Below are 26,715 nucleotides of genomic sequence, written 5' to 3' on the forward strand. Positions count from 1 at the left end.
CAAGGCATAGTTTGGAGACTGATTATAATGATTTTGCTTGATTTTTCTCTGTTAACTATGTTGGGATATGTGATGAAGCAAAAGATTTTACCTGCTGTAGTATGGTAAGGTAAATCAGTGCAAACCTTAGAGTTACCAAAACACTTCAAGATCCTCTGATTAAAGTCATTATGTGTGACAATCACCATCTATCTGCAAGACAACCTAAGGGAGATGCAGATTGTTAAACCAGTAAAACAACATTTAGATCGCCATCTAACAGCAGCACTGAGATTTCTGTTTGTCTCAAGTGCTGTCTGTACTGCTTAGTCTATCTGGAGCGGCTGTTTTCTTAACAAGACAACTTTAATTTACGTAATTTTGATTGTTTGCATTCCATGGGAGGTGGATGAAAGATGCGGTTTTATTTTCAAGGTATATGCTTTCCTAAAGAAGGAAAAATATGAAAAATCATCTTTCACAGTGCAAGTGAGTTTGAATGTTTAGTCAGCGTGGTTATACGACAGGGACAAAGTGACTGTAGAATTACTTCTGGTCCTCTTCTACCAGGTTCAGTCCAGAAAAAAGGGCTCTTTCTGCCCTTTTTATGGGAAGCAGGCCTGTGTTTGTAAGCTGAACAACGTCTGTGAGACCTTGTAACATGAACGTGGCATGCTGTTACATGGCATGTGGATGTAATTTCATATATTTCAATATAATTTCATATTTCAATATAACTTTTTTCTAGGATCCTCCCAGATCCTGGCGACACACAGCTGTGCCTTTTATCTCTAAAATAGCTGTGCGAGGTCGCTGTACTCTTGCTTTCCCTGCAGCGTGCTGAGACACCTGTGCGAGCACCAGCAACAGGTCGTCGCTTCACATCCCTCGAATCCCCTCACACGGGTCTTCCTTTCCCCTGCCTGTAGAGGAAATGCCCGACACCCTCCCGCTCACCCCGTAACAAGCCAGGGCCGGCACGAAGCGAGGGGTTTGGCGGCGGGGGTGCCCCCGTCCCCTCACGGCTCTGCCGCCGCCATTTCCCCGGCGGGCCCCCGCCGCCCCTCAGGGCGCATGCCCGGGGCCGCGCTGCCATGGTTGCGGGGAGCGGCCGTATCGGGACGCCCTGACAGAGCCGTGGGGGAAAACGAGCAAAGCACCGCCGTGCCGGGGGGTCCCAGCCGTGCCCCGAACCGCCCCGGGCCGGGGGGAGCGTAGGGAGGTGGGCGGCCAACGGCCCGACCCCCTGCCCCCTGGTGGTGCCCGCCCTGAGGGGCGCTGAGGGGAGGTGAGCCCCTGGGTGTGCGCCCTGAGGGAGGGCCTGGCTGCCGGCTGGTTTTGCTGTTAATTCCTCCCTGTGCACGTTTCACCTATGTATGTATGTATCTATATAGATACATGCGTATGTAAAGGGGCTGCTGACCGCTTGCTGGCAGCGTGCTGCAGCGTTATGTCTGCTAAAGACCCGTGAAGATGCTAAGTGTTTTGCAGTTGGAGGAAAATAAGATGTCAATCTATTCTAACTAGGCTGTTTGGGAAAGGACTTAGGAAAAGTTTTTCAGAACAGTGTTGTCCCCGTGGTTGACAGTAAAAAAAAAAGTACACATTTTTGACTAGATACTGTGGTTATTGTTGCTAAAAGACTAAAAACTTGCATCCTTTAGGAAATGGAAGGCACATCGGACCGCAGCCTTGAAGCTGTTAACGCAGAGACACCAGCTGCAGAGCGGCCGCCCGCAGGAGCAGGAGAGGCTGGGGAGGCCAGGAATGCGGAGCCACGGGGTGAGCCTCTGCTGACTGGAGGTGCTGGCACAGCACAGACAGATGAGCCACCTGGAGAAGGGCTAGGTCATCACGAAGTGATGGAAAATGGTGAGCAAGGTGTGTGTGAGCCAGATGGCCCGTTCAGTGCATCACCTGAGAAAGCATCTCCTGTTACCGTTATGAGTTACTCTACCTTACGTGAATTAAGTAATTCAGAAAGGGAAAAAGAAACATCTCAAAACGCAGCGCTGTCAGAGAATGTGACAAGTTCGACAGTGACAGGTAAATAACTTATTAAAATGTTGGACATTAGTGCTTTAAGGAGATTTTTTTTCTTCAACTTGATTAAGCCTTCTTGCACTCCCCACACCCTCCTTCTGTTCACATTTGCAGGTTTTTGGTTTCGAAGTGACTTTCTAAATTCTTATATAAAATTTGAATGAAAAGGTGAGGAATGTATTATTTATCTCACATTGTGATAGCAATTTATAGACTAATATGACATCTTATAGAGCAATTCTTGTTTTCAGAAATGTATATGAGTATGTTTGTGTTTTGTACAGGTATGTTAAAAATAGCAGTGCACAATTCAAATATAACATGACTTCTAACAATTTAGGTTAGATCATAGCAGTCACCTTGCTATTTTACCTTTCTGAGGTTCTCCTGTAACTTACCTGTCACCCTTCTGTACTCCATGCCTTCCTCCTGCAGTCCCTGAAACACTCCAGCACTTTGTGCACTTACTTTGTGCTTCTCTCTTCTGTCCTGTGTGACTTCCCTTTTTCCATTCAGTGCCCGGCTTCCTTAGGTCTTCAGAGCTGAAGGTAGTGCATCCCATTCCACGTGTGAGCGCAGTGAGTGATAATACAGAGCTGCTGCCTGCCTGCCTCTTGGCTGGGTTGTGTTCAGATGCTCTTATTTCAGGTAGCTGGTCATCACTTCCTGGGAAGAGCACTATACCAAAGCCAGATGGTGTATCTTATCTCTAAGCCAAAAAGAAGTGATTTTTGAAGCTTCAAGCTAAGTGAATCTGGTTCATACCGTAGTCTTTGAATCAACACCACAAAGCCAAGTACCGTGTGGAAGACCACACAGATTCGGCCATCATATGCTTAGATCGGGTCTAAGCTGGAGCAGGTTTCAGTTTTTCAATAAAAGTTAGCTGTGTACATGGGTAACTGTTATAAAATTATGTACTTGCAAATAGAACATATATTTACATACTGTAACTTTTTTAATTGGAACATGAATGACTTTTTATGTGGTAACAGTATTACATTAGATCTCTCTTTAAATAGCATATAATGCTGCTTCAACTTTCTGTTGAAGCAAACTGTTTTCCAGCTTAAAAATCTATGATTATTCTGCCTTACAATGTTTCAATAAAATCATCTAGGTGTAAACCTGAAAGAGGTATTTTATTTGTTTTGAGAAGCGTATCAGAAATTAATTTTGTTTTTATTTTTTGAAGGAAGCACTCTTATGTGGAGTATGGCTACATTTCATGAAACTATCCAGTCTGAGAAGTTGCATCTTGATCTGGGACATTTTGGTAGGAAAGCAGTTCAACAGGATTACTGCATGCCTGATGTCATCACTGTCAGAGTACAAACAGGTAAATGGTGTTCTTAAATGTGTATCTATCTAGATAGATAAACAAACATTTTAAAATCTCAATCTGTTACTAGAAGAAACAATGTTTCTGTCTTGGAACTTTCATTTGAACAGATTCTGATACATTCCAAGATGTAGCTGTAAAAATTGAAAGACCTGCTTTTCGTAAACCATTTCTGGGTGGATATAAGAACAGAATAACAGGAGTGGAATTTCATAATGCAGGATCACAAACAATACCCAAAAAACGACCTGAAAAAGGAACTACATTATTCTGTAGGGAAACACAGGTAATAGCTTTGTAGTGTCTTTTTAGATTTTTTTTTTTTTTTCTAAACAATAGAATATTGACACAATTATTTCAAATAGGAATGAGGAAGTAAGCCAGTAATAAGTATGCAGGTGAATGTATTTAATGGATTAATATCATTAGGCTTGTGTTTTTTTTTTAATAAACAGCTAATTTTTGTACTTGTTGTAATGAGGATCAATACAATCTCTATATTTTGTTACAATTTGACATGCATTTTTTCCCCAGACTGTGTTTCAAAAAAATAAACGTCAACAAACAGCAAATCCAACATCAACACAGATGACTAAGGTCGGCCTGTATGTGTCAAACGTGACTGACAAACTAATAACACCTGGAAAGTATCTCACAGCAGAAGAATACCATAAACGTCGACTTCAAGCTGTAAGTTCTCATCTGTTTGCAACTGCATCTGCGAAGTAAAGTAGTACAAAGGTTATTTGAATATTTAAAGAGTGTTCAATGTGTAAATCCAACAGCTTCCAAATGTCAGCTTAATATTCACTTTTTGTAATCTTTCTGATATAGGGTAAGTGTGTCTGCACATTTACAATATTAGTGTTTTCAGCAACGTTTAAGACCTTATGGTTTCTTAAATATTACACATTGTGGATGTAATTATTTCTATTGTAAGTTAAATTTCCATACATATTAGGGATTAAAATAGGTTTGTCCCTATGGCATTCTCATATCTTTAGAAGGACTTTAATGCCATGTACAGCCTCAAATAGCTGGAGTATTGGATTGGGATTTACACGACTTGCATTTGACTTCTGGATTTTGTGTTTTTGTATGTATGTACGTATTTATATATTTATTTTTAAACAGACCTGACAGATGCAGTGGGCTTGTGGGTTCTTTTTGGTTGAGATTCTTTTGGTGCACTGAGTTGCTTCAGGAAGGTGATTCTGACAACAGATTCTGTACGCTGATTGTGCAGAGGTGGCTGTTTAGGCATTCTGAGTTTCTTCATGCAAACCACCTATTCAGTGACTGCACACCTAACTTAAGTACGACTTATCGTCATGTTAGCCTAGACACTGCTTTGTAAATGCTCTAGTTCTTAATTTAATTGTCTGAAATAGGCAGTTTGAGTGTAACTAAATGGATAAACAGTTGGTTTCCCCAAGTGTCTAAGTGGGATAATTGTATGGACATGTTTAGCCAGATGCTTTAAAATCTTCTGGTTAGAAGTTTTCTGTAAGAACTTACTTGGTTAGCCTCAGTTGACACCTCTAAGATCTTGTAGAAATGGAACCCAAGTAGCTGTGCTGTTTGGTTTTAAATTGATGAATTTTTGGTATTGTATCACGTGTAGGTAATAGTATTACAGAAATATTTCCGCCGTTGGCATGCTAGAAACCTAGTACAAAAATTGAAGGAAGAAAAGAGATTGAGGCTGGCATGGGAGGCACAAGAAGAGTTACGAAAGAAAAAAGAGAAAGAAGACAAAGTGAGAAGGGAGCATGAGCGAAGACTGAACCCTAAAACAAAAGAAGACTTTGAGCTGCTTTACCATGCTTTAGAATGTAAGTTTTTCTTAAAGGGACGCTCTTAAAACAGCAAAAGAGTACAGTCTAAAACTTTTCTGGCTTTCTTTCTTTTTTTTTTTCTTTGTTTTGTTTTAAGGAATTACATGACTTTTATCTATTTCTAGAAGCTTTTTAGGAAATTACCAGCTTATAGAATGGCGCTAGTAGTTGTGCTGTTTTGCAGGACTTTTTTGCCTGTTTGTTTGTTTTCACATTAATCTGTAATGATGTAAGATCAGCTAGAGGAACAATTAATTAATATTTTTTTTTTAAGAATCAGAAGTTCAAAGTAACTCCGATGCATTTAAGTCACTGAAAATAATGCCATCAAAAAATCACAATTAAGATCCATCATTTGCGATTTAATACAGATATTTTCATAATGGGTTGCATTTTCCCCAGAAATTTACAAGAGATAACAAGAAGTTTTTGCTTTTGTCCATGTCCTCTTCTGTCACCATTTCTTTTCCTTTCTAATGTTTCACGAAACTGCTGTCAAAAATTTAAAAACCATTCAAGACTCCTACAGGGCATCTTGAAAGACTTCTCCTATCAAAGTGGATGATGTCTAATACAGACAATTAAACTTTTCTGGCAAAATAAAGTGCAGATAATTGGCTCAAAATCTTACAGGAGAATAATGTTGTAAATATAACAAAAAATTAGCATATGCCCTTTTGGAAAAACAGAACCAATAGAAATGTACCAGCATATTAAAAACCAAACAAACAAACCTGCAAGAGTTCTTTTAAAATGTCTCCTTTTAAGCAAGAATCTTGCACTGTCACTTCTATAACTCATATTTTATCCAAGCCTACAGCGCTTGTTTATGGTATAATAACTCTTTGGCAGTTTTTACCTTACTGTTCCTAATGCAGATCTGACCTAATGGATTACCTGATTCATTGCAAAGCTACCAGAACTACCTTAAACCATCCCAACTATTCTTCCTATTGTAAACTGAGTAAATAAATTTGATGGCATGTGTTATTCATATAGCTTAGGCTCATAATTCAAGAAGTCCCAGGTTACACACTTATCTTTTAATTCCGTCATACTTTGTGTGACACTGAACAAATTGCTTTGTCTAAATGTGTAAATGGTATAAATATTACTGTTCTTTGTGACAAATGTAAAAATTTATTACTGGTCTTAAGATTTAAAATTTTGGGGATTATATCTTCCTGGGATTTGTGCTTGGTTGGTTGTTTTTTTCCTTCCCTCTTTTCCTCAGAGAAGAATTGCTTGTTACTTCTGAAGAATTGGGCACTTTTAAAGGTGTGTCTAATTAGATAATCAAAACCCAAGGTATTCAACTGATAATTTTTTCTCTCAATTTCTGGCAAGTGCTACTGTTTAGTATCTGAATTTCTCCAGTGTTTTCTTTAAAAAACTTCTTCCTAGTTAATGTGCTGTCAACTGTGATCCAATTCTTTGTGCGTGGAGAGACTTATTTGCAATGGAAGCAACAAAGTTGAGATAAAGTTGTGCTTAAGCACTACTTTTCCTGATATTCTTAGATTTAAAACTTATGGTTATATAAATGTCTCTTTTGCCTAATTTAATACAGTTGGATTCACAAACAATAGAACTTCCAGTTTTGTGCGTTCAGGAATTTAATATCTAGGCAACCTGAGAAACACGTGCCACTTCAAGAGCTGTAAAGAAACAAGCTAAACACTGGAATTTGAAATGTACGTTTAACATTTTGTTAAAAATAATTGGCTGGTAGCAATCTGTTTTTTTTTTGTTTGTTTGCTTGTTTACTGTTGTTGACTAGTTGCTTCTCTGGAGACTTGCAGTCATGCTCTTTGTTATAATAGAGCTTAGTGGTTCTAGGAAGTTGGCTTTTTTTTTTTTTTTCCTACCTGCATCTGAAACTACTTTTACATTCTTATAGTGTCACCAGTCTACACAAGCTAAATCATTGTGACAGTAATAGAATGAGGTTATTGTCCTCTAGAGATTGTGAAGGTTATTTCTGCTGATCACAACACAGGGATAATATTACAGGGTCAGCCAGTAGAAGCAATTCATTTTGGTACAAAAACTTGCCTGCTACTGTCTGGTGCAAATGAGGTATATCTAGATATTCTACGTGTCTGCATATGGAGACGTTCATTATTTATTTGAATAGTATGAACAACTTCATTTGTTCAATAAAAACACTAGAATAAAAATTATAATGATCCAATCTCTATCTGCAAAACATAATCTGAGAAGAATGTCTTTAACTTGATTGATGAATGGTGAATCAGTAGGTGAGAATGGATATACGGTGAATCAGTAGGTGAGTATGGATAACCATTCCATAGCACCTTCATTTCTGCAAGTACAAAATTGCTTATTGTGTTTAACTCTACCTTTGAAGTTGCTGCCCCCTTCAGGTATATAAAGCTTCATGTAAATTAATTCTATGCTGTGCTTTTGTTTGCTGAAATAGCTTTATTTAAAAATATGTCTTTGGGTACTCAGAATTTGTCAGACAGCTGTCACATTAATACCAAAGCTTGGAGAGCCTTAAGGAAATGGATTGAAATATTTTAAAATAGAAAACATAAGGTATTGTAGATAAGGAAGCCACAGGCAGAATATAAACCTTCCTCCCTTCCCTCCTCCTGCCTTTAATCTTACCTGATACGGGATGTTATAGGCTTTTTCAGTAAGTGGGCATCACATTGTATTGTTTTCTCTACCCTGTGTTTTGCTTTTGCATAAATATTCTGAAATAGTAACAAGACACTTTGAGATGCTATTAAGGACTATTGAAGTTTGGGATCTTACAAAATTCCCTACAAAAACATCAGGATGTATTTGAGATGGAACAGACCCTTCAGAAAAGCCAGGATTATTATGATGTATGCAAATCAAAACAGCTTTCCATAAACATAATGATTTCATCAAGGGATTCCTTTAAAGGCATGTAGGCTGCATATCAGCAGTTATATTTGAAGAACAGGTACCACAAAATAAGCCGTGATAGATGGGTCTTTATACTATTTACTTTATACTTCAAAGTGCAGCAGGTACCTGTGGTTTGGTAATTTGACCCTGTGAGTGAGAAGGCCAGGTGCTCATACAGCATGTACTGATTCACTCACTGCTGTCATTATTATGTAGTGGCTTGTGTGTCCCTTCCTTCTACTCAAAGGATTCAGTTTTAGAAGAGAAAGTGGAGAGTGAAGTAGTGATTGTCTAATTATAAGTGTGTTTCCATCTGCCTTAGGTGGCAAAAGATGGTACCACTCAATGTTCACCGTTAAGACCTGAAGAGCTAAACGTGATTGTCCGTCAAGTTTTATCTTGGGTTTGGATGACGTCAGTCTTCTTTATGTTTTACTCATTTCTGCAGGGAGAAGCAGTGGTATTCAAAGCACTGCATACCAGTGGCACTGCAGTAAGATGCTGTTCTTAATCTGTTGGGAGGATCTTCATGGTATCTTTTCTTGAGAGTTTGATCAGCATTTGTTTAAAATGATCCTAGAGTTCATATTATTCGGAGCTGTTTGCAACTCATATCATTATTTAAGATGCAAAATCATGAAGAAATCATTGCATGCTGCATTTCCACAGAAACTAAATTATTCTTCTTTTTCATTTTTCTCTTAAATTGTCTTTGAGTTTGGAGTATGACTTGACAGTGAGTGTACATCAATTCCACACTCTTAGAACACCAGTATCATTTACATTAATTTCTGTGCCATTTTGTGTGTACTGAAAATATGTATAACAATCAATTTCCCAACATGGAAACTTTTTTATTGTTATTAAAAGTAATTATATCTTGAATAGAAAAGTAGGAATTTCACTGGAAAGCATCTAAAAAAAATACCTAAAATATTTATACCTGTAGCTTGGAGACAGGAGGAGATTGAACGGATTAACGGAACTCTTACTGGAGCTGAAAGAAAGGCAGCACTTTGTGGACTTCTAGAGCAAGAGGCACAGCTGATTGCTTCCATTGGGAGACACAAACTAAATGCAGATGAGGAGAATCAACGAAAAGCAGTACTGCACTTTCTGAATAAGGTTAGTAAAGTAGTTTTAGGCTGAACGTAAAGTTCTGAAGTACAGGAACAGAAAAAGCATCTGTAAATTACTAGCCAAAAGTAACTTTTATGGCTTTACCAGTTATCCATGTGAGTCCTCTCTGTATCCTCTCTGTAATATTCTCTGTATCCAGATTTTCTAGTGGTTCATGGCAGTGATGCTCTTTTTCCATGCTGAGAATTCCCTAGCACTCTGATTATTGAAGGATGAACAGTGCATCATTAGAACTGTCACTTGAGATTTTTCATATACAAAAGTAGCTGTGTGTATGTATAATACAAAAATCACCACTGAGCGGATTAATTTTTTGTTCTGTAACCATCCTGCATAAAGGACATGATTCTAATGGCACTTTTAACATCATGGAAGGCTCAAATTCTAACAGAACTCAGAATGGCTAATTTAAGCCATTATAAAATATCAGGACATTGCATATTATTCTGGGTTTTGTATTGTGTGAATTAGGATCTAAGAATTCATGCATGAAACTATGTTCTTTCTTAATCATTTTCTGTATCTTTAAAAATCTGCGTATAAGCTTCCCTTTCAAAAATACTCAGTTTCACTAAACAAAACTAACGACTAAATGATCTTCCTTCTGGTATGTTCTGTTCGTTGCTCTCTATAGTGAAAAAGTTTGCTATTGCATTTAAACTTAAATGCAAACTTTTAATTATTCATTAAGTATTTGTAAAAATTAAATTTTACCCCACAGAATTAATTATTATTTTTCTTTTTTTTTCTTCCCTCAAAAATGTTACACTGCAGGAGCTAGATTTGTTGTTTATTTCCCCATTGAGCACAGGCTTCTGTTCCTAGGTAATCTTATGCCTGTCTTTAAAGGAGGTATTTATTCTGTGTTCCTGTACAGGATAGAAACCCAAGAGAGCTTTAGCTGAATCTTCTATCTTATTGAACTCAGTGATTAATTCATTGGTTTCAGCTGAACTACAATTTTAACTTGAGATTTTATTTTTGTGTAATCATAGGGATGAAATTTCATGTGAGTGTTCTTCGGGCTCTCATCTATTTGAAAACAAACAAAAAAAAGAGAATTATTTCATGTAAAGATGATTTAGAAAGACATTACATTCAATGGCTCTTTAATGTGAAGTACAAAAAAACAAAGTCCTTTTAAGTTAAAACCCCTCAGAAGATTTTTTTTTTCTGTCTGCTTTCAGAGACTGTGAAATAATTATGAAGAGAAATAGGTTTGGAATACTAACATTTTTTATCTTAGACTATTTAGTGCTCAGAAGTGACATTTTGTCTAAAGGAAGCTCTTCATTCATTTTGTTATTGATGTATGGGAACAGGCCCACAAAAAAATGATTTGATAAAGTCTATCATCTTTCTTCATTATGAACAAATTACTTATCTGAAATACTGGGGGAACTGCTACCAGGTTTATTGCCGTGACGTGACTGAATTCTCTCTTACTGCTATCAAGAGTGCAAAAAAACAGGGAAACTAAATTTTTAGGAATGATACCAAGAACCACAAATCATTTCTATGTTAAATATTTGCTTCTACTATTTAATATCTATTCCTTTATCATCCTCCCAGGAAAAGAAGCCTGGATCAGTCTAAAGTGAATATATTTCTCTCTTAACTATATCTCTATCTTTATTTTTCCTTTCTGCACTGCTTTCCAATGTGTTACCCTGTATAGATTACTTCTGGTATCTATTCTAGAAAGTTTTCTTGCATTTAGGAATCAGAAGCAAAATGTTCTCCCGTACCAGAATTCCTAGTGAAATCTGATGGTCGGAGATGCATGATACACCTGAGAGACAAGAGATGTCTCTTTCTAAACAGTGGACATACTTCAGGAGCACTTATTACTAATTCATTTATTAATATTTTACATGTGTGTGCTCGTGTTTCAGTACAAAGACTAATTTCTTTCTAATTTGACAAGCTAGTTAGCTTAATTTCTGCATCTTTTCATGATTTTGTTTGGTTGTTTGGTTTTTTGCTTTTTCTTTTGTTTTGTTTTAACATCATTTCAACTGTAGTGCATTGGACTAACCTGTTGACATAGCAGCTTAACGCAGGAGGTAATAAAAGTAATAAAGTCCACATTTCTTAAAAAACAACAACTAAAAAAAAAAAGACAAAAAAGGAAATGTCAAACTGAATGGATGGCTCATAGTGATTGTAACAAGGCAATTTAAACACATGAAATTTATTGTTGGAGTGGATTATAGCCACTTTATTCAGTTATTTCTTCAGATTTGAACTGATAATGTTAATCCAGATACTTGCCATTGAAGTTGTAATAATGCCTTTCATGTATGAAGACTGCAAGCAGCTCTACTTCACTGCAATAGCCAATTGCAAAAATAGATTTGAAAGTTGCTTTTTCATGGAAACTTTTGTTCCCGTCATTCCTAAGTTAGGCACGTACCCTAATCATGCCTGTGTGCTTTTAGAGTGGTTTCTCCTGGTCATGTGTATGCTTCCTGCTAGGTGGGTCTTTTTTTACACCAAGCTCATTCTTCTGCATTCAAATTTTGGAGAGCAAAATTGGATTTTTTAAAGGTGTTTCTGTAATTATTAACACTTGTTCTCTTCATACATTTCAAGCTTTTTGCTATTTCTGCACACATCTGAATTCTATTTCTTTGCTTTGCTTACCTTTTTCTCTCTGTATCTGTGCTCTTGTGTTTCTCTCAGGTGCTTTTCTCTGGTTTCTTGTGCTCGAAGCAGAGTGCAGTTATAATAGTATTGCACTCTGAAGTAATACAGATAACAGCATTATTGTAAATTCCACAGCACTGCCAGCAGACCAAAAGGCAGGAGAAAGCTGGGTAAAAAATCTGTAATTTTAGTTTTGTTATGTCAATACTTCATGAAAATAGTCCTGAAATCAGTGAGCTTGGTATTATTTCTGAAACACCTGAAATCTTGTTCATATTGATGAGACCTCTGTATTTATTTCAATAAAAAGCTGCATCATTTGTTGTATTTTTTTGTTCTTTTTTTTTTTTTAATTTGCTGTATTTTATATAATATCCCTTTTTGATGAGGTAGTGAGGAAGTTACAGATAGGTTTTCTTGATTTGAATAATTTAAATGTGATCATAATATAGCTGGTCTGTATTACAGGTGGTCTGCAGTGTACAACCCCGAGACTTAGCTCATATCTGGATTGTGTAAACTTATCAAAGGAACCTAGCTTCAGTAACCATTTCCTAGGCAAACTCTGCTCAATGACTCTCCCTCGCATAAGCAGATGACCTTTCTGTCTGACAAAGTGTGATTTCATTGTAGAGGATCAAATGTATGTACTGCATTTAAGTACACTGTGGAAATCAGTGATTGTCACCCATCTACCTTATGAAAAAGCTGCAGCATGATATTTCTTCTAAGTTGGTGGGTTTTTGTTTGCCTTTTTTTTAGTATTTCTAGTACTGTACAAAGTTAGTGTAACAAAGTCACGAAGTTATGTTAGAATGCTTCCTTTTCTCTTTTTACGGAGAGAAAAAAGCTTCTTTCTGGTTTTGCAGAAGTTCAAAGATTTCATTAAGGAATTAAGAGTTCTACTTTTCACTAACGTCTGTTTTGCTGTTGCATTTCTTAATTAGTTTTGGATCTGGATTGTGATCTCTGATTAATAATACTTTAATTATAGTTCCATCCCCACTGATAAAGTAATTAAACCTTATCCAGTATTAGGCCCTCTTTTCAATTACTTTGTCTTTCTTTTGCTTACCTAATTTTATCATTTTAAAAGACCAAAGTCCTATTTTGATGTGGTGAAGACTGCTCCTATCTGTTCTATCTATCTAACATTCTTGCTGTTTGTATGACCTCTCACCATCACAAGCCATCATAATAATGATCACATAGATACTAGAATCATATCCACAAAACTGCTCAGGCATCCGAAGGTTTCATGAAGTGTTGCTCTAGTTAGCTTACACTGAGATATCAAAGTGAAGTTCACAGGAGTTTTAGAATACTCAAGTTCCAAACAGAGTGAAAATGAATTATTAACACACACAATTAAATTAAAAATAACTGTCTCATTGTAAGATTAAGGAAGAGGAGTGGAGTTAGGCAATGATGGGGAGAGGGTTTTGAATGCCATCTTTCTGTTGGATTTACATATCTGCCTCCATGGTTAATTAGCCCCATGCTGTATCAGTGTGGGCAGCAACCAGAGCCAGTCCTGCAGAAAGAAGACAATGCTCCAACTCTTCAAACGGAGTAGTGCAGCTGATCCCATGTAACTTCTCAATGTAGAAGTTCAAGATGTGCGAAGAGAATTGGAATGGTAGGCATATGGTCTGTAGTTAGGTTTGCAAACAAGGAACCAGCCAAGTATTCAATAAGCTGTAAATTCATACTAAACCTTAGTCAGCTTTATCAGAGTCTGTCTTCTATCTGCCTGTACAGCTAGTGAAAATAGAACGGTTCCCTGGAGATGCTTTGCACCGCAGTAGCCTTTGAGGCCTTAAATTTGAGATCTTTACACAGTCAACAGTCCCATTGATCTTACTGATAGTTTAGAGGGATTTATGACTGCGAGATGAAACACAGAGCAAATGTATTCTAACACTACTGTCAGTAAATTCATTTTAAAAGAAGTAGAGTGTATCCCTGTAGGAGAATATTATTTATTTTTAATATAGTCCAAGTCAAAATTTTCATGACCTGCAATTTTAAACAAAGTGTGCAATTGAATGCTTGCTCTGGTGGAAAAGGTACTGTAGAAATATCGACAACAGAATTAGCCTTTTGTGTTCCTCAAGCATTAAAGTCAAATCTGTTTGCTCTGGTGAAACTTGACGTAACAATGCACTTGTTCAGCTGGTGATCAGTTTATAATAGCTCAGTTGTACAAATTGTTTCTGAAGTGTGCAGAACCCAAGAGATGGAAAGCATATGATGGAAAAACCACTGAAATGGATACACCGTACACACTCCGTGCCAGAGAACTGCTTGAAATCTACCGCAGTGTTAGCATGAATGACATCCCAAAAGATGAGAGAATAGATGTGCTGTTAACACTCAAATGTACAGTGAAGGTATGTTGTATTTTTCTATTTATGTTTGGCTTGAAGCTACACTTTCCAAAGGTACAGTCATTTAATTATGTCAATACATGCACAATGTTTCTTCTGGCAAATAGGTGCCAGCGTGATCAGCTGGCAGCAAGAGAGAGTCTAATGTAGAGAATAATTTATATTCCAGGTACACTCTAAATTCACATTGCACTTTGTGATGTACACGTTTTTCTTCAAGTTGTGTTAGAATTTTAAGTTTCTGGTCTTTTTTGTGTGTTAAAAATAATACAAATATAGGACAAAGATTAGCTTAATATTTGTAACAACTTGATGAAAACCATGACAGAGACATAAGTGCCTGTTACTATTTTTTTGTTTTTCTTGAAACAGATGTTCCTTTGGTTGAAAGATTCTCCATTTAGAACCTTATCATTTCTCTGTTAGTTTGGCTGCCACTTTTATGGCTGGCAAATGCTGATTTATTTTTCTTTTACCTCTCACTCCCCAGCCCCACTGCTACTGCCAGTATTCTTAGCAAAATAGAAGCTGGCTGCATTCCTTTTAAATCCTTTATTGTTTTTTTCTGAAATTCTACTTTAAGGCACTTTCAAGATGATAAGTTGACATCAAACTAGAATAGAATGTTGCTTCCTGGTCTTATTGAAACAAACTAGCATCTTCCTGTTGCCTTTGGTAATAGCAGAATTTGATCTGAAGTCAATATGACATTGGGAGCATTGCTAATTTATGAACTTCTGCCCATCTGAATACAGTCATCATTGTTGTAATAATCAAAGTCTAGAATTCCTGTAAATTAGCACTCATGTTTTAGGTGAAGAAACCCTGAACTGAGTCACCTGGTATCTATCTCTGGAGTATCTCTTTATAAGCATTTGAAGTATTGAAATTACTAATTTCCAAGGATGCTTATAAATCTCTCAGGCCTTTTGTGTGTGTGTTTTGTTTGGTTAGTTGGTTTTGGCTTTATTTAAAAAAACAAAACAAAACAAAAAAAAACTACAAGCACATCTACTATGTATATATGTTACAGCTCTTGTCATATAGCCAGAGGGTGTCAAAAGAAGCCAAAGCTTCTTAGGGACTTCCTGGGGCTTTTGGAGGCTGAAAACTGCGCCTGTGTTCCGTGCCTCATCTCAGATGCTCAGTGTTTTTTAGTGCCTCCAGATTTGCAGTTCTTCATAGCTTCAGTATACATACAGGCTCCTTAAAGCAAAATCTATAAGTATTCTTAGTTTTTTTAGCTTTTTACGTTAGTGTTTTTAGAGGTTATTTTCCTAAGACACTACAGGTTCTTCTGTTCGTATTGTGAATGTAAGGGGCTGTGGATGCTGAATGGCATAGTGTCCATAGTTTGCTTTCGTATCTGTGTTAGAATTATTTTGTTTGTTATATTGCTGTGGTGTTTTTTTTCCCCTTTTTATTCTGTACTTCCCTTCAGGAACATGCATGTGAATTAACAAAAGAAATAGTGGAATTAATTGACAGAGAAGTTGATCTTATGTCAAGAGAGGTGAAAGAATGGAACTTAGAAGGACTGAGGAAAAGAATTTGTACATTATTTCTTCAGTATATTAAAATGCCCAATTTTAACCCTGAAGTTGCAAAGATACTTAAGGTATTGTTCCTATTTTGCAGTCTGACTCAATGGCCATGAAACTAAATAGGATAGAAAAAAGGAATTGAAAACCATGAATGCTTTTTTATTTTATTTCTTTTTGCTGTAGAATTGCTGGAGGAGTTCCTCATAAAGTAAAAATACATACAATTTTCGTACAAATCATCTTATATAGTCATATAGAAAGCATAGTTTTAACATGGTTTTAACAACCTGAGAAGTAGCAAGTAGTAAAGAGAGAGAACTGTAAATGGTCTTACAGATCTTACAAGGTAGTAACAGTAAATTGTAACAGCAACAACACCAACCAACAGAGAGATCTGAAAATGCCATAATTGCAAAGCATTTTTTCTTCCACTGGAAGAAGGTGTAATGTCTCACAAGTCCAGGAAGGAGGAATGTTGCTGTTGTCAAAGTGATGAGCTGCTGTTTTACAACCAATTGTTATTTAATGAAAAGGAGATCCAGCAAGGTGGAAGATACCTCTTTGAAGTTGTGTGATTTTTTTTTATTTTTATTTTTTTTGTGATTTCTAACTACAGACTGTAATAAAAATATTATCCATTATGGCTGTTTTAGGCAGAGACATGTATTCTTCATGTATCAGGAGGGGACTCCTCTTAGAGTGTTTGATAGCGTCTCAGGGATAGGGACCTAGTAATCGATAATGGGATTTAGAATCAATTAACAGTAATTTTTCACTAAGTTTATAGTCAGGGTTACCTAGCAGACAGGGTCATACTGTCTACGCAGTAGACAGGGTCGTAGCAGACAGTGGGGACGGGAAATGCTTTGGTTTTGTAGCTTTTGGTTAACTGTATCTTGAGTTCAAGGTTGAATTGCACTTATATTTTAACCTTGTAACCTTCTGTAGACCATAAACAATATAGCAGTTCCTTAGCAGACAGTCAAAGTGACTACAGCCTCTGGGCATTTCAAAGAAAGGCAGATGAGCACGGTAGGTAGCTGGATTGTCAGATTGTTTAAGCTACCCAATTACAGACTTGGGCCTTCTGCACAGACTGCATTATACGCCTTCCAGAACCACAAAGCAAGGTGAAGATGAGGTTGTTAGCAAGTTTAGTCCACTGTCTTCTCCAGTATTGTTTTGGACACAGAGTTTTGTATTTCTATGCTGAAGTATTAATATGCCTGCAAGCTCAAGGCTTTATCTTTGACGTGAAGAGCAGATTCCACATGAAAAATTAAATGCTGAAGAATTGGTTTCTGCTTTCTGTGCTATCAGCCATTCTGGAAAGATGACAGTCTGCTTACAGAAAAGCACTAGGAAGAGCACTGGAGCAGAAGGTGTTCATATAGCTTAAAAAACAACCTGACTGATTTGTATAACTGGTTTAAACAAGTACAGCAAGAAAATAGAATGGATTTCGGTCTTCTATTTAAAAGAAAAAAAATCCCATTGAGTATTTTAGAATAAATTAGTGGCTTTTAAATATTAGAATATTTGCATAGATATGTGGAAAATCTATTCATGGTAGAGTTAGTGTGGCACACAAGTAATGCAAAGATACATTGTGATAAATTAACCTTTTATTTTTTTTTTAATCTTTTAGGTTCCACCAGATCCTCTAAAGCTTTATAAAAATGTTAACTTCTGTCGTAGCTGCGAAAATTACTTACCATCTACTGAATTTCCTGTTCCTGCTAATTCCCGCACCATTGGCAGATGTCACTTGTGTTGCAAGCTTGATAATGAGGCTCGGCAACGAGAATCATTTCTGAAGTACAGACTTATACTAGAAAATCTCAGAAAGTCTGAAGCTGATTATCAGGATGATACTAAAATTGTTTTCTTAGTTCAGGTACTGTCTGAGAGATCATTGCTAATAATGGAAACTGGTGGCTTTGTCTCTAATTTTCCCTTTATTTTGTGGATGTAGTTGACAGGAAGAGAAATAGGCTAAAAGCTACAAAAACTTCTCCCCGTGATATGTGATGTTCACTGCCGTTAAGAAAAAGCACTTAAGCTCTTGAAATATAGCTGTGGTTACACGCAATATATTAAAAGAAGGTAGAAGATTAGCTAGCAGGTCAAAGACTCAGATGATCTAGATTCTCTGGTACCGTGCTATGGTGATACTGTTGCTTAAAGACACTGGCATCATCAGTAAAGGAACAGTGACATTTTCATGGCTGTAGTATTGCTGAAGACGTAGTGTTAATAATACAACCATAGCCCCTTTTTTCTGGATTGTTGTAGTAATACAGCTGAATAGTTTTATGTTCTCAGAAGGAAAAAATAAATAAAATAAGGTCTTTACATTCTGTTTTATGTCAGCAGAGCATCTGTATAGTTGGAATTTTTACTGCTTTGCATTCAGTGAGAGAGATTCACTAGATATTTTATTTTTCTAAATTATTTACTATCATATGTAATTATATGTAATCCTCTGCAGAATTTCTAAGTAGGTAATGTTTCTTAATGATCATTACAAGAACAAGTCAGTTCAAAGAACTTCTTGCCTCTACCTTCGGCAAATTGTCTCCTAGTTGTTACTATTTGTTTTGTCAACAAAAGAATCTGACATCCAATATCCACTGGGAAAGTTTTAAAATAATTGCAAAATGTTATCTTTTGAAAATTGAACAGCCCAAATTCATTTGAATGTTCTGTGATTTAGAAATAGGAATCTCTACGGCATCAACATTCATAAGACAGTTCTGAACTGTATTTTCAGGATGTCTAAAACTACAACCAGGCAAACAAAAGCCAGACAGCAATATGCCAAAAGGAAGACTGGATCTTTTATTATAACCCCTATGCTAGGGAATATAGTAGAAGAGTTTGGATTTAGTAGATGCTTGCTTGTCAATACTGGTTTCTACTTAGGCGGAACATTTTTTTTTTCTTTATTTGAATACGTAAACATTCTCCAAACTCACTTGGATGTCTCTCACGTCACATCACTTACGAAATTTTTCCAGCAAACACTTTTGGCTGCATTAGAACAGCAGATGCCTGACCTTGCAGAATGCTGGTGGCCGTTAATGCACTGAAACACGACTGCTTTTTAACTGCTGACACTGAAAGCCCTCTCTTGCCATTGCAGTTTTACCACTACAGCATCTCTGGATACTCTGTGTCATTTTTGTCCAAATTAACTACTTCTCTTTGGAGCTGTAAATATTTAAACAGCAGAGATTTGTATCTTAAGTTAATGATTTCCTTTTTTTTTTTTTTTCTTTTCCTCTAACATTTCTTTGAATTATTACATTTTTCTGAGCTATTTGATTTTTTTTCTTCCCTTAACAACCACTGTTTGTCCTCTACTCCCCTGTATCCAGAAAAGAGCTCCAAGGCATCCAAAATGACTCTGGCACAACTAGAAGTCTTTTGCAACATCTACGACAGCTAGATTTATTGTCCAGTGCAGTACCAAAGCTGGATTGTCTATGGATAGATGCAAGACCTTTGTGATAAGATAGAAGATTTTTCTTCAGATGTCTTGCATACTGATTCTAACCATGCTCTAACCAACACTTTGAGTGCTGCTAAGGCAAAAAAAGCAGTTGATTTGTGTTACGGTAGCTCCACTAAATTCAGCTTACTGAAGCTAAAGACCTGCTTTGTGGTATCAAAATGAGCTAGTTCAGCAGCTCTATCAAGTCCTGAGGCTGCCTTTAACTCTTTCAGAGGGTTTAACTATGCTGTGCTCCTTAGAATCAATTCTACATAGTAAGGCTTTGATTTTCTTGATGGGCAAAACCTAATGGGAGTAATGATTTGAACTAATGAATACTCTTACCTCCTTTATCAGTTTGTTGCCTACCCTCATTTCCCAGTCTTAGCTGCTGAGTGCTCTCTGATACTTGCTCCCAACCTGTTACATGGCAGTGGTTGAAGGGCATTCCTGTTTTTTGTGAGAACAGGACAAGTTATTGGGATGGAGGGACAGAGTGTCTTATGAAATCAATGAACTATAAATTTTCACAGCCAAACATGTCTACCATATAAAGTGCAGAAGTTGACTCTTAAATCAAACTTTCCCCCATAACCAGACAAGTTTTAACATAGAACAAGCTTTTGCCTATTTTTTCAGGGGAAAAAAATAATTCAGGAAAAAGGAAGAGTCAGGTTGTAGATCTGTTTTGCATGGGACCTTATATACTTCAATATAGACTTTGGCAAATTCTTTTAAGATGTACAGCTTCACACACACAAAAATAACTAGTAGTACTTGCTAATATGTCTGCTGACAGATTTCGGGCTTCTTAGAAGAAGATATGGAAGTTATTCAAAATTTTGTGAAAAGGAGAAAATACTGAAAACAGAAGCAATTAGTGAAACCTAATAAAGGAGGCCCCGAAGGACCAGATTTAAGACCAGACGTAGGAGTAATCCTATGTTCCTGGAATTAGTAGGCACATATTATCAGTGGAAGTTCTAAGCCAAGCTTTTATCTACATTTTCGCTGGAAAGAATTTAGATAGGCTTCTGGATTTTTGGAAGCAAGATAAATGAAAATATCTAAGGCTGCATATCACTAAAGCATTGTGCTGGCATACTTTCATTCATCCTTTGTCAGGAATTTAATAAGTAACATGTAAATGTTTATTTTAACAAAATAAGTCAAGATTTCTCCTTAGAGGAATGAGCCTTATTCAAAAGGCTAGATGGAAGAAAACCTGTTTAAAAGTCTGTTGTTTACAGGCTCCTGTAGATAAAAATCTTCTAATAATATTTCCATGACTGATACAGAGAAGAATCAATGGAAGGCATCTCAAAATGTTGCCAAAGTTCAGTGGTAACTGCTGTCCTAAATTCGTTTTCTTCATTTAAGATGCTGTTTTTATCAAGTTTTAGTAGTGATTTCAGACAGCTAGGAATAAATTAAACAAATTAAAATTAATGCAAAATAACCTGAAGCATGGGTGAAAAGTATATCTAAAGACCTTTCTGTACCAGAGAACCTTTATGAACAGACCTTCCATTATATTTTGTTAATGTTATAGTGTAGCTACCTGATCATATGTGACCTCATTTGGTAAAATGAGTAACAGAGTCGCGAACGCCATAAACTCTTTCACATCAACAGCAGAGTGAGGGGAAGAAAGCAGAGCAGGCAATTTAGGGTCTGTCACAGGTGAGAGTTTTTATTGGCCTAATTTCCTACATTTTCCACACCATATTATCATGACTACATGTAAACTTGAAGTAATTTAGTAGTGTAATAACAGTAATAATTCGATAACAGTAATTCTGAAGCCCTGAATGAAATGGTAAACATCTCAATAATAACAGAGATGGATTATTATTATTAACCAAAGAAGAGCAGGTTAAAGCATGCTATGTGAGAAAACAAAAACATGAGATTTAAGAAGTTTTATAAGAGCATTTAAGCAATCAGGATGTCAAAGGAAGGTAGGAAATTGCTTTGGTAGAAACAATCAAAGTAAGAATGTAGCATTTTAGAGATGACAAAAAAATGTAGTTGATAATTGCCACACCATGCTAGAGGAGGATGTAGCATATACCTAGATGTTCTTTAACCAAATGATTTTATGATGTGCATAGAACAATATTTTATTCAAAGACTTGCTTGGATTCTTGCATGGTTACCATGTTTTTGTTGTAGAATTAAATGAGTTTCTTCTTTCTTACCCATTTTCCATTTCAGCTGCAAGATTTGCAGTACATGATTGAGAACATCTGGGGCTGTCAGTCTGCTCTTAGTGCCTGCAGTGACCTCTATGATTTGGTGATGGTCAGATGGGATAAGCAGCAGGAGTGGTCTCCGTGGAACACAATTCTCCTCACTAAAGATGAGGCAGATGCACATCTTAAGCTGTGTAACCTTCAAGAGGTAAAATTTATTGGGCTTAATTTGTTTCCAATACTTCTATTACATTTTAATAGAATCCTGTGTGTAGTGATGTTTGGCCAAAGTCCTTACACTCATGCATGTTTAAGTTGGCCCACTATATCTATTTAAATAATTATGTCTGTACTATTAAATAGACAAGGCGGTAGTCCAGAGGGCAGGTGGCAGACTACAGCTCGCATCCACATACCTAAATTGCCTTGCCCTGGTTCTCCCACCTGAAATTCAAGAAGCTAAGTAGCCTCATCCATGCTGCTAACTGAGAACCGTTCCACACCTGTGATGCTCCCTCATCTGTGCTCAGACATAGCCAGCCTGGGTGTAAAATATGCTAAGCTCTAAATACTCTGACACCTGTCTACTTTTGGTCTAGTATAGGCTTTAGCCTCATTTGTTCCTGGCCTCATAAATTTATCATCAAATAACAGAATGGCATGTATAACCTTTTGTCTAGAACGTAAGGATTTCTCAGAATAAAATTTGGTTCAACTTACTTTCTTACATAGTGCCACTTTCTTACATTTAAGTGCCACTGAAGATGTAGTCTTACAGTTTATAATTAAATAGTACAAATGTAATGGCAGCTCTGAGTTGGAAAAACTTAAGAATTGTTAAAGAAGTAATTGAAACTGTGTATTTTAACACCACTACCCCCAAATCCCATATCTAAACATAGTAGTGGGGTAAGTAAATAACTCACTCCACTGGACATCATATGGTATTCAGTTTTCTGTGGCACGAGAGAATCCTGGGGACTGTGTTTGTCCTGTGATTAGTAATGGATTATTAAGCCTCTCTCCTGTAGGTTTCTGATTTATGTAAGTAGTGATCCAAGGTCATTGTTATATAGCATTGTTTTATTCAGGATGTTCTTAATTCAATTTCTAACGCACTATGTATGCAACACAAATGCAACTTCTGATATTAGTCCTTATGGAAGTCTTGAGAGTATCTGAGACCTAAATTCACAGAGGAAATTAATTACTCAGTGAAAGTTTTGCTTTGGGAACAAAATGTGTTAGGGAATTCTAAAGATAAAGGGAATTCAGCTATCTATATTTTTGTCTGTGCATGCCTAAGTTGTGTTTTCAAGCAGCAGTGTTTATATGAGCATTACCTTTAAAAGTTAAAATCAGTTTCAAGCTGGAAATTCCTTTATCAACTCCTCTATCTCACTTCCAGTTAACAAGGCTCTTCAGGCAGTTTAACAATGCTTCTATGCATCCGTGAATCTATGTTATTGCCCTCACAGCAGGCAGAGGTTCTGATTATGCCCTTACCTGGTTTATGTTCTTAAGTCTGGATGTCATAGTCAGAAATGCCATTACCTTGATTAGGTCCAAAGATTACACTCGTGTTTTTAATATGAATGATAAATTGTAGTAAAAATATTTCATTACTTTCATGTAACTGCAATAAAACCTTCTTCTGATTGGATTTAAACTTTCTATGTCATTGGATTCTGCCCAAGTAATGAAATTTAAACTACATTAGAGTACAGAGTGTTTTTTTTTTCAGCTTTTTTATATTAATCAAGTACAATGAAAAGCAGAAAGTAAACAAACTTCATCTGTGAAGACAAGTAAAAGTCTTGAATTTCATGTGCTTTTTATTAAACGTGTTCTAAGCTGGTATACGCTCTGTATATACCCTTGAAAAGAACCATTAGTTTTCCTATTCCAAATGATTTAATTCAAAGTTGGAGAACAACTGTATGATTGGTAGAGGGTCGTAGAAGGTTCCTCTGCATCTCCTGCTTCAGTGGAGGTGGGAGATAGCCCAGAAAAGCAACACATAAGATATGCAAGCCTACCTTAAAATTGTACATTATTCGTAGTTAACTCTTGCTACAAAAATGGAAATGGGCCAGCAAGGAAGCCTTTCTTCATTGGTAATGGCCAAAGCTCTGTTCAAAAAATAAGTGTGAAATAAGAGAAAATGAGGCAAAGTTAAAATGCTGTAAGTTGAATCACTCTCATTCATTTAAAAAAAAAAAAAAAAAAAAAAGCCTCTTAAGCACTTTATTTAATGGTGATTCTTATTCATAATGATGACTATAGAGATAGCAAACTTTTGTGTTTTTTTCCCAACTAAATATTATGCTTCTTTACAGCATCATCTGAGATAGTACTAATCACTAGAAATAGTGAAAATATGTTATCACTGCTGACTCAAACACTGTTGCTTCCATGATTATTTGTAACTAATCATCGTCATTCTTAGGAAGGAAATTTCCTGTATTTATTACCTTCCACATGCTGATATTTAGCCATCGTCTTTTTTAATTTTTGAAAGATACATACAACTTTTCTTACTTGAAAAGAAATGAATGAATTCTATCTTTGATGGATAAAAAATACCAGAAGTGTTCCTGTTTTTAAAAGATGGCATTTCACAAGGAATGCTTAGTGATCTTCACTGTTGGACCATAAGGTAGCAGTATAGAACTACAAAATGTTTTATTTCATTCTGTAATGTATATGAATAAATTATATGGCCTAGTCCATTGAAGGGTCGCTATTTATACTGTCTAAAATATAAATCGATTGTTTAATATTTTCATTGTATTTAATGGCATTTGGTTTTTCTTTCAGGCTTATGAAGCAGCGTTTGTTCACAGAATAAAACAAAAACATATCCGGGCGAAAAAGTACTTTGCTCAGATCCCAGCAATGACATCATTTTTGCCTAGGAGTGACAAACAGGCTAATGCAAGTTAATTTTTAATAGCTACACCTATTCCTACCAGTACAAAAACATAACTCAGGTGAAGTTAACTGATGTTAGAGAAGTTAACTGAATTATTGATTAATACAATTTCCTTGATTTTGAAGATTTTTTTTTACCAATATCTTAATTGTAAAACATCAAAATAAACTTCTGCCTGTAAAATAATTTGATCTTGATTATTCAATATTATATATTTCATGTTTTATAACCTCATTATTTAAGAAGTAGAATATTGTTGATGAGCTATGTACATTTATGAGCTATGACTGCTTTGCTGTGCATGCCTGCATTGCTTGGAATATTTGTTTCTGTGTAATATTGCTTTTGAGGAAATCTAGCTAACTCTGTTATCTTTCACTTAGAAAAGTAACAATATATTAATTTTATATAATTTATTTAATTTTATATTAATATATTAAATGTATTTTTCTGTCTTTAAGCATATCAGGCAGAGAACTACTCAAACTCTACATTCCTATAGAACAACACAATTGATATGCCCTTCCAAATCTGGCTGCTTTGACTTGGAAACATCGGTGTAAAAAAGTAACTTCGCTTTTTATGGCTTATCTTGTTGGTCATAATGGAACTGCCAGCATAAAATTATTGTATCCAAGATCATGAAATTACTGTGAATCAGGCTTAAAATTTGAAAATACACAATGCAGACTTTTCAGAATGTTTATTTTTTTGAGGAATTTCTGTTATTTAAAGTAGAAGTTAATTGCTTCCCTGAACTTACAAAGTTATGGTTATGTTTGATTATCATTACAGAGAAATATATTTAATAGTGTACATTCAATAAAGTGCTACAGAAAATTGCTAACCTCTTGACTGCTTGAAACCTCTATTCTAGACATGTCTTTCACCAATGGCAAAGCCCTTTGCTCTGACATATAAAACTGTCTAGTAAAAGCAGTAGCATTTAAAAATAGAGATAAGCATATATTTAGAACCAAACAGCTGGTAACTAGGTTGACTCCTTCAGCGGAACACGAACTTGTAGACTCAACTGACTGGATGCATTCTAACATCAATGGAAGTCTTTCCACTGGTTTTGCCATTAAATTCAGATTCTGTATTTTAGTTCAGTATACGAACTAGTAGCACATGAGCATTCCCATTAATTTATGTACTTACCAGGGCTTGAGCCTTAAGATAAGCATGGCTGCTAAGACTGGGCCTCTGCCTGAGTGATAAAAGGATTTTTGAAGAAAATTGTGGGTTGAAGGGCAACAGCAAAAGCATGAATCATATAGACAGTAACCTACTTTATACATTTCTTTCTTTTTAAATGTTTGTTTAAAAACATACAACTGCTGAAAGGTGGTTTCAGTAAACAATAAGGAAATAATATGAACAAATGTAAGAAGCCACTAGTCCTTTGATATCAATGCCACGTGGTGTTTGAATTTACAGAATCATAAAATAATTCAGGTTTGAAGGGACCTCAGGACCCCAGCTCCTGCTCGAAGCCCATGCAGGTGTGAGGTCAGACTGAATTACTTAGGGCTTTATCCATACACATCTTGAAAACCTTCAAGGACAGAGAATGCATAACCCCTACCAGAAATTTGTTCCAGTGCCTTATTTCCTCACCTGGAAAAAAAAAAAAAAAAAAAAGAATCTTCTCTTATCCAGTTGAAAGCTGCTTTATTTCACTTGAGTCTGTTGTCTCTCATCCTTTTACTATGCATGCCTGACTTAATCTTGATAATCTCTTCATAAATTTTGGAAAGCTGCTATCAGGATTTCCCCAAGCCTTCTTTCTTTCAGGCTGAACAAGACCAGCCAGTCCTCACATCAAGCACTTCTGCTTCCTGAGCTTCTTGGTGGAATGCTGTTGAGCTTGCTCCCATTTAGCAAAGCCTTTCTTGATCTGGGGCTTGAAACTGGATGCAGAATTATGGATTTATGCTTGAAGAGTTCTAGATTCTGTGTTCAGGTGACCATTCACAAACAAGTTGTTTGACCTGCTAGAGAATTGCTCACCCACATAAATTTTTTGGTTTATTCCAAAGTCCACTTGAGTATTGTTTGGTACATGGCTGTCTGTGATTTTGTACTTTCAAGGGAAGAAAAAAAATAGCTACTTATATATAAAATGAGACCTCATGTCTTCCTTCAAACCAGTGTCCAAAAATGGCTTCTGAAAGCATAGAAATTGAGAGTTTCAGAGAATATGAGAATATGTCATATTGAAAGAGAATTGTTGAAAAATTAAAAAAAAAAAAAAAGC

General features: G+C 36.2%; 1 protein-coding gene across 3 annotated transcripts; it reads left to right on the forward strand.

Annotated features, from left to right (window-relative positions):
* The first annotated feature begins 698 nt into the window (after window positions 1-698).
* Window positions 699-25,302, forward strand: IQUB (IQ motif and ubiquitin domain containing). Of its 3 annotated transcripts, none has more exons than XM_035326852.1 (12): window positions 699-1,544; window positions 1,841-2,025; window positions 3,218-3,361; window positions 3,475-3,650; window positions 3,899-4,054; window positions 4,989-5,199; window positions 9,056-9,231; window positions 14,118-14,288; window positions 15,727-15,903; window positions 17,478-17,726; window positions 21,543-21,728; window positions 24,341-25,302. In XM_035326852.1, exons 2-12 carry the CDS (start codon window positions 1,842-1,844, stop codon window positions 24,464-24,466), a joined length of 1,956 nt encoding a protein of 651 aa, XP_035182743.1. In that variant the 5' UTR covers window positions 699-1,544; window position 1,841; the 3' UTR covers window positions 24,467-25,302. The 3 variants fall into 3 exon arrangements, with proteins under 3 accessions (XP_035182743.1, XP_035182734.1, XP_035182752.1); XM_035326843.1 differs by having other exon boundaries at window positions 699-1,541; window positions 1,838-2,025; XM_035326861.1 differs by lacking the exon at window positions 699-1,544 and having other exon boundaries at window positions 1,884-2,044.
* The last annotated feature ends 1,413 nt before the right edge of the window (window positions 25,303-26,715 follow it).

The sequence above is a fragment of the Oxyura jamaicensis genome, chromosome 1 (assembly GCF_011077185.1).
Source record: "Oxyura jamaicensis isolate SHBP4307 breed ruddy duck chromosome 1, BPBGC_Ojam_1.0, whole genome shotgun sequence".
NCBI classification, from domain to species: Eukaryota; Metazoa; Chordata; class Aves; order Anseriformes; family Anatidae; genus Oxyura; species Oxyura jamaicensis.

What these genes read in the sequence shown, in the direction of transcription:
- IQUB (XM_035326852.1), top strand. Translation starts at nt 1,842, where the DNA reads ATGGAAAATGGTGAGCAAGGTGTGTGTGAGCCAGATGGCCCGTTCAGT. An exon ending in TACTGCACTTTCTGAATAAG is followed by an intron (nt 9,232 to 14,117) that starts GTTAGTAAAGTA and finishes TTGTTTCTGAAG; the next exon opens with TGTGCAGAACCCAAGAGATG. An exon ending in AAATTGTTTTCTTAGTTCAG is followed by an intron (nt 17,727 to 21,542) that starts GTACTGTCTGAG and finishes TTTCCATTTCAG; the next exon opens with CTGCAAGATTTGCAGTACAT.